The sequence below is a fragment of the Nicotiana sylvestris genome, chromosome 4 (genome assembly GCF_000393655.2).
Source record: "Nicotiana sylvestris chromosome 4, ASM39365v2, whole genome shotgun sequence".
NCBI classification, from domain to species: domain Eukaryota; kingdom Viridiplantae; phylum Streptophyta; class Magnoliopsida; order Solanales; family Solanaceae; genus Nicotiana; species Nicotiana sylvestris.
In genome coordinates this window covers 126,180,177-126,187,975 of record NC_091060.1, presented here as the reverse complement: position 1 = coordinate 126,187,975, position 7,799 = coordinate 126,180,177, and the positions used below count along the sequence as shown (strand labels likewise).

General features: G+C 39.7%; 2 protein-coding genes across 2 annotated transcripts; both read right to left on the bottom strand.

The window, feature by feature from the left end:
• Positions 1-260: 260 nt before the first annotated feature.
• On the bottom strand, positions 261-1,318 carry LOC138890133 (uncharacterized). Its single transcript, XM_070173495.1, has 3 exons — positions 1,187-1,318; positions 920-1,111; positions 261-851 (listed from the first exon to the last, which is right to left on the bottom strand). Exons 1-3 carry the CDS (start codon positions 1,316-1,318, stop codon positions 261-263), a joined length of 915 nt encoding a protein of 304 aa, XP_070029596.1.
• Positions 1,319-5,527: 4,209 nt separating this feature from the next.
• Positions 5,528-6,169, bottom strand: LOC104228377 (uncharacterized). The gene has a single exon (XM_009780832.1). It carries the CDS (start codon positions 6,167-6,169, stop codon positions 5,528-5,530), a length of 642 nt encoding a protein of 213 aa, XP_009779134.1.
• Between the last annotated feature and the right edge of the window lie 1,630 nt (positions 6,170-7,799).

Here is a 7,799-nt window from a genome sequence, read left to right as displayed (position 1 = left end):
TCGGGTCAATTGAAAGTTGGCTCGAGGATCATTGAACCTACCGACAGAAATCTAAGGGTTTATTATATCCCAAGCCAGAACCAATTCTTGAACATATCATTCAAGTTATTTAAACTAAGCATTCCATAAATATAGGCAACATGAAATCCAACACAAATCGAAAGTGAGATAAAAAGTTCCTCTTGTATTTCCAAAAGATGATTACAATGGATATTTACTCAAGGGACATTTGCACAAAAACAAAATAAGGAAAGCTAAAACTACTTCGGAGTCACATCTTTGGCAGTTGCATCTTCAGGAGTCGCATCTTCGAGAGACTCATCCTCGGGGATTTCCTCTTCGTCCCCTCCACTCTCGGAGCCACTGGCTGAATCATTCTCATCAGAAAGAAGAGCGGCAGCCTCTTCTTCTAAAATCTTCGCCCTTTCAATATCAGCTGAGAAATCGAAGCCGCGATTGTGTACCTCCTCGAGGGTAGCCCTCCGAGATTGACGCCTAGCATGATCAAGTGCATTCGATAACTTAACTTCTGTTGTAGAAGAGATCTCCTTTGCTTGATCATTAGCCGCTTTAGCATCGGCTCGATACGAAGACATAACTACCTCAGCATCAGATCTCCTCTTAGCCAACTCAGCAACAGATTTAGCTTTAAGCTCTTCGATGTCACGGCCTCGAGATAGGCTTTCCTCCTTCACACTTTGAAACTGACATTCGAGGGAAGCCTGCTCTTCTAGAAGAGTTTCTTTCTCAGAGGCGAGATTGTGCATGCTTTGCCTCCACCCCAAGGTCTCAACCTCTTTCATTTTAAGCTCCTCCTGAAGATGCGCCACCGAGTCGGCCTTCTGATAAAACTGCGAAATTAAAGGTAGTAGATGCCAAAACAAGCAAGTTCATAACATGCCCTCAAAGGCTATATTACCTTCTCAACATACTCGGCTCGTCCTTGGCCAGCTTGTGCCAATTTAACTCGAAGATCGCTGATCTCCACCTCTTTCTTAACATAGAGGGTTTTAAGATTGTCCCTCTCTTTCGAAATCTTTTTAAGCTCAGCCTCATATCGAGCAAGATCAGTTCGAGACTTGGAAAATGCCTTTTTGTGGAGCACTACAACCTTCATAAAAAAGGAGGAAAGATGGATTCAGAATAACAAAAACGTAGGCGCAGGCATAACAAACAAAAAACTCACTTGTTTGAAGAGTCTACAAGCCTCATCAAAAATGAAAGAAACATCTAGGTCGGGGCCATCTTCAAGCCCTACAAGGCATTCTCTAAATATGTCATGTTCTTCATGGCTTGCTTCCACTTCAGAAGACCTCATATTCTGAGTGTCTTGGATTTGCCCATCGGAGAACTCGGGGCTAGGATGTGAATCATCTACATTGATTACCCCAGATGATACACTTGGGCATTCTCTTTATTTTGGAGAGGCTTGGGGCTGGGCCGTTCAGCCTCACCCTCCAAATGGCCTCCTAAGCACGGTGCCTTTTTCTGTACGATGGCTCGGGGACTTTATTTGAACTTCCCTTAGAGATTTCTTCGACTCTAGAATGAGCGATATCGACCTTCACCAGCTCGAGGGACTTCGAAGCACTAGCATTTTTTTCTTTCACGGGCTACCAATAGGCAGTCGTCATCTTCTTCTTCCTCCTGATCCCGAAGGATTTGGGCCTTTTCTAGAGATAAGGCCATCGTATCGACCTTGGACCTTCGAGCCACGCTTTTCTTAGGCTTCGGGGGATTGCAGGCGACTCTCTTTTTCTCTTTCTTTCTTTAGGAGACTTCAGAATTTCTTCTTCATCATCCAGAGTTGGCCGCATGGAAACGACGTCTCTAAGACCTGTACAAAACCGAAGTAAGTATACCATAAAGAGAAGTACAAGAAAACAAACAATGGAGCTCACCATGATTTTTGGCCTCTCATCGACCCTTGGCCAAATCTCGCCAGCAACGCTCTGAGTAAGAGGAATTGGAAGCCAGCTTTCGGACCTAGCCTTCGAGGTCTGGGACCCCACCAGGAAACCAAGCAGTGGTTGTACCATCGGAAAGGGGTTAGACCAAGAAAAAGGATGAAGCTGAGAAAAAGAAAAGAAAACAGGGTATACACCTGCTATGTACTTACCAGCTCATCCACCCTCGGTCTTTGTCCTCGTCGATACTACATAAAAGAGATTTCAGGGATCGGCATTGCAATTTTATCAAGCCGCCGCGATAAAGTCGAGGGCTATACAGCCTGATCAGATGGTCGAGGGTAAAAGACATCCCCTCAACCTGGCTCAAAAAGAACCTAATTAGGTAAACGATTCACCAGAATGAGGGGTAGATCTAGCCAAGCATCACTCGGTATCGTTGGCAAAACTCGAGGATAACTGGATCTATCGGACCCTGAGTCGATATTACAGGATCCAGCGTGAAGGGGTAGGTATATACGCTTAAGTACCCCGCTTTATATGTAGTTATGTCCTCCTCGGAGGAAGGGATTACTACTTCTTTATTATCCCACTTGCAGTCCTCCTTTACTTGCCCAAGCTCGGCCTTGGTTATCAAACAAACATATCGAGACATGGGCTCGCATCGGCCTGGTGTCGAAACAAGTTTCTCGATTTTGAAATCAAATGTTATTTCACATGGAGGAGGGATGCACTCCTCAATACGAGGGGGCACCACCAGTTTTCTCTTGGTCGGTTGAGAAGATGAAGAAGCTTTTTCTTTTTGGGGAACCAGTTTAGAGGTTTTAGCCATCGCGATGCGGAAATTCAAGAAAATGGAGAGTGTTGATAGTGAATTAAGAGCTAATAAAAGAGAAGGGAAAATTCAGAGAAATTTAAAAGGCTAATGAGACTTTGAGAACAATATGAGAACAAAGTTGGTAAGATTGTGAAGTTTAACTATTTATAGAGGTTATTTAAGCGTGCTAAGGAAGCCAAATGACTGGCTGTCAGTCGCCTCTAATTAATGACTTTGGGAATCGCACGAAAGACAACCTTTCAATCATTTCAGCCGCTAATGTCACGATAGTGGCATCAGGATCAAGGCGTCGAAGACTAATTCGTCGAATATTATAACGGACAGCCTATAAATCGAGTTCGAGCAGAGTATCCACTCGATTGCTGAGCCCAGGGGCTACCCGAGTTCGAGAAATTTCTCACTCGGGAACTACAAAAATGCTTAAGGGCTAACTTTATTACAAGTTCGAGCAAATGCTCGCTCGACTACTAAGCCCAAGAGCTACCCGAGTTTGAGAAATTTCTCACTTGGGACTACAAAAGGCCTAAGGGCTAACTTTATTTCAAATTCGAGACCTCGCTCTCACCTAACTCGGACTCGGGGATCCCAATGCTCCGAGTTCGCATCAAATCGATTTAATCTCAGCTCGAGGATCAACAAGAATCTTAAGGGGTATTATATTGATCGATTAAAAACCTAAGGGTTTATTATGTCCCGAGTCCGGTATTTGGACTAGTCATTAAAGTTATACAATCAAGTTTTTACAAGTAAAGATAGAATAAAATTCAACACAAGCTAAAAGGGAAACAAAGGGATCCTTTTATATTTCCAAGTGATAGTTACAAAATATAACTGTAACACCCACGAAGGTTACTTACACGGGAAGAAAGAAGCAAAAAAGAACCTAATCTACTTTTAAGGCCACATCCTCGAGAGCATCATCTTCGGGAGACTCCTTCCCTGGGGCCCCATTTTGATCCTTGGGAATGTCTACGTGCCCGAAGAGATATAGGGCAGAGAGCCCTCGATGAATGTAACTATATTTCCAACAGCGGGGATTGAGCATTCTGTTGAGATTTTAGGCCATTATTTGTTAAAATATAGCAGCAAAAGAAAAAAACCAGAAGGGAAGAGATAAAGATGTAGCTTCGCCTTCTATCATAAGAAAAACCAAAAAGGTTGCTCTATGCACAAACAACGATCCAAGAATATTCATTCTTGGGATGATGTTCCGGTGTGGGATGCAAAAGTTAATAGATGATAGTGCCACCCCATTCCACAGAAAGCGAAAGGAATGAAGTGCCACACCAGGTTGAAGTTAAGAGAGATAAGCAGTAGTTTAAAGTTCGCATGGGAGAAGGATTCGACATCCTTCTCACGTTGTTTCGAATCAAAGCTTTGGAAAGGATAACCTTGGCATAACTGGTAAAGTTGCTCCCATAAGACCTTGTGTTCATAGGTTCGAACCATGGAAATGGACGATTAAAGAAGGAAGCAAAGAAGGGAAAAGAACAAAATTAGATAAAGTACAATTCTTTTTTCAACATAATAGCCTCCTATTTATAGAAAGGCGGTGACAGATCGGCAACGCTAGTGACTGACCAACACTGGCACGCATTTGATGTTTTGGGGAAGAGCGCCGACATGACATTTTCGGTCATTTCAATCACCTACGTCACAAGCATGACATCATCATGAGAAGCTCGGAGAGGTCGAGGTGAAAATCGTTTCTTATCATCTTATTCTAAGAAACGCGGGGACTATCTGTATACGGTCAAAATCATATGACCTCGATGTAGAAGCTCGAGGTTCCACTATGGGCCCGAGTCCGGGAGATGTCAAGTTCGAAACCGGTGGACCAGACTCAACCTCGAAGACGGAGTGTAATGCCCGGAAGCAGGAGTTCGAGGAATACCAACGTCAAGTGTGCTTGACCTCGAAATAGTACCGTTATGGATTTGTACCAAAGCTGGCTAGATTCTTGCAATGTCCCCAAAAGTCATGGCGCAAATCACGGAATAGGATTGTACAATTCCGTACTAGACGATTAGACAACTGTACCAAGAATATTCCCTACTGTAAATGGAAATATTCCTTATTTAGGGTTCCCCCATTATATAAGGGGGATCCCAATTATTTGTAAGATCATCTTTTTACTAAGCAAAGAATATACTCTCTACGTTTGCCTGTTGTTCATCAGAATTGTCCCTTAGCTTAATTGTTCTTACTTTGATTTTCTTACTTAGTTGTTCTTACTGCCCTAAAGCCACCTCGAGGTCACCTTCTCGAGGTCACTGCTGCTAACTAACATTGGTTTGATTCACTTCTATCTTCCATTTCTACTTTATATTTCTTGATTATTAATTGGTATTGAACTAAATCGCATATATTTAAAACCACAAATAAAGTTTAATTATTACTCATATTTTCGATGTAAACAAAAGTATTACAACTAATATTCTAATAAAATTTGGTCCAAAAGTTTTTTGTTACTTAGATAACAGAAGGTAGATAACAAGTTCCACTACAAACAGCCCGTATTTGTTATCAATTTTTATTTTTATTTTTTTGTGTGGAAAATATGGACTGTTAAAAGCTTCTCTCAACAAAATAAAAGAACTTTCGACTCTCACCGTCCTACGTCTACGTGCACAATTTCGTAAAGGAAGTTGGAACTACATATCTAGCCCTTTTTTTTGTAACTAATTTTTTTTTAATCACCAGTAAACTTTACAAATTACCATAGCTAGCTAACACAGCTAAACTATCATATTTACATGATGCTCTACTCTTTTTATATTTTTTAAAATCTATTTCTTTGAACTATATCAACTAATCTAGGAGGAGCTCGTACATAACAAACACAAGCTATCTCTTTGGCTATCTTCTCCCATCCTATACTTATTTTCTCAAAAATCCTTTTGTTCCTCTCTATCCATATACTATGTACTACTTCAGAATATAACATCTTGAATAGTTGAGCTTCCTTTGATTTGCCTTTAGCTCTCTTGATCACCTCATGCACATGCTGGTCCCAGGTAGCTGCTACTATATTTTGATTCTGTGTCCAGTGCATCAGCTTTTGCATCACTGTTTTTGTATAATCACACTCCACAAAGAGATGGTCTTTTGTTTCCTCTTCTCTCTGACATAAACTGTGTTTTCCTTCTACCTGCATTCCCCATTTGTTCAACCTGTCAGCAGTAAGTAGCCTATTCTGCATTTGCAACAACACAGTGAACTTAGCTTTTGGCCTTGCAGCATTACCAAACATCAAACACTTCCATGGCATTCTTGGTTGATCACCTAATAGCTGAAGATATATATGTTTAATGACTTCTTTTTCCCTGCAAATATGTACATTGTTCTGTTCTAGTAGATGTTTGGCTTTTATTATTTTCCTCACCATCCAATTTGCTTGTTGTGGAACTTTTACTTGCTCCATCTAGCCTTTCTCTTCTCTCCACCGTCATATTTGTAATTAATGTGGTACCTTTTGGTTAAAACAACTTCATTGGCAAATTAAAAATAGAGGCGGATTCAAGATTTAAATTTAGTGGGTCAAATATAGATTCCTGTTCTTGAACTCATTGCCCTTATGAAAATATAGTTTCATATGGTAACATTTGACAAAATTTTAGTAATTCTTTTACATATATTTTATACTCCGTGTAAAAAATATTGGGTTTAATCGAACATGTAATCTATACTCGGCTCTAATTATATGAGGACTAAACCTCCGCAGATGGTCCTATAAGGAGGCTGCATATGAAAAATAAAGACACTAACTAGCAAATTGGTAAAGAAATGGACCCAAAACTAGCTTATAAGATAAGAATTGTCCAAAACTATATAAACAATTTCTCTCATATTATATTAAAGAACAAGTTCTATTATTCTCCTGTTACAAGCTAAGGATGTACATATTCAACACTAATTAAGTTTTTTTTTTTAATATTTTCGTGGGATGAATCCATGAATAATCAGCATAGGAAGGTAAAGGAAGGATATAGAACTGAGATCTTATTATGAGGTGATATAGACAATTAGTAAAATACAACTCTATTTTTCAACTAGCTAGGTGGAGGCGTGGAGCTACCTTAGAAGTTAAGAAAAGATTCATAAAATTGTACGTGAATGATTTTCCCACTTTTCCATCACATTAAAGAAGTCCCTCTTTTTCCTATTGGGCAACTGAGGTTGATTCTGCCCTTTCTTTTTTCAATTTTTATTTTTTATTCATATTATAATAATACCCATTTGTAAATGCTTAGAATTTTTCCGCCCTTCTAATTTGGATGAATAATTATTAGAATCTAGGCAGAATCAAACTTGATCCTCGGTATAATATCTGATCTTCTCTACTTAGGATTTATTCCAAATTATTAAAATAAGGAGTTGTAATCTTCCAAATTCCATAATTAATGGACAAGAATAATGAAGAGCATTTGGCTACTTGGCATGTAATGGTGCAGGGCAGAGTTCCTAACTCTCTTTAACTGAAAAAACTGCCACACTATAACTAAAAAAAGAAAAAAACTTTCCTTTATTTCGGTTAAATGCTGAATTGGGCCCACACTCAAGAAACAGCAGCTAGTTAGAAGAAGAAAAACGCAGACGCCACTGGGCCTAATTTCACTTTGGATGTGATGCCTGGCGATGATTCATCTGGGCCCACTAATCATGGCCCCTTGGCCCAAAAATGCTCAACCCACTTGTGCCACCACTCCCACTCACCCTACCTTTAAGAATCTCTCCCCCCCCCCCCCCCCCCAAGTTCCCAAAAATTCACAATTCGAACTGTAATATCACAAGTTTAAACTTCAGTACTCTTCAATTCTTGTAATTCGAGTGTTTCCTCTTCACCCCCTATTAATTATATAAAAAAGATAAATAATAAAATCCTCTCTTTTCTTACTTTATTTAGATTTTTGTCTATTTAGACCAGAGAATAGAAGTTATTGAGTTATATTAAAAGTGGGTAGCTAATGTTATTTTGTTTCTATTTCCCTTCTGTAGAAATAACATGGCCTAGTTAATTTTCTGACTGATAATTAAAAAATAATCAGTATTTA

What these genes read in the sequence shown, in the direction of transcription:
- LOC138890133 (XM_070173495.1), bottom strand. Translation starts at nt 1,318, where the DNA reads ATGAGGTCTTCTGAAGTGGAAGCAAGCCATGAAGAACATGACATATTT. An exon ending in CTTGTAGACTCTTCAAACAA is followed by an intron (nt 1,112 to 1,186) that starts GTGAGTTTTTTG and finishes TTTTTTATGAAG; the next exon opens with GTTGTAGTGCTCCACAAAAA. An exon ending in GAGCCGAGTATGTTGAGAAG is followed by an intron (nt 852 to 919) that starts GTAATATAGCCT and finishes TTAATTTCGCAG; the next exon opens with TTTTATCAGAAGGCCGACTC.
- LOC104228377 (XM_009780832.1), bottom strand. Translation starts at nt 6,169, where the DNA reads ATGGAGCAAGTAAAAGTTCCACAACAAGCAAATTGGATGGTGAGGAAA.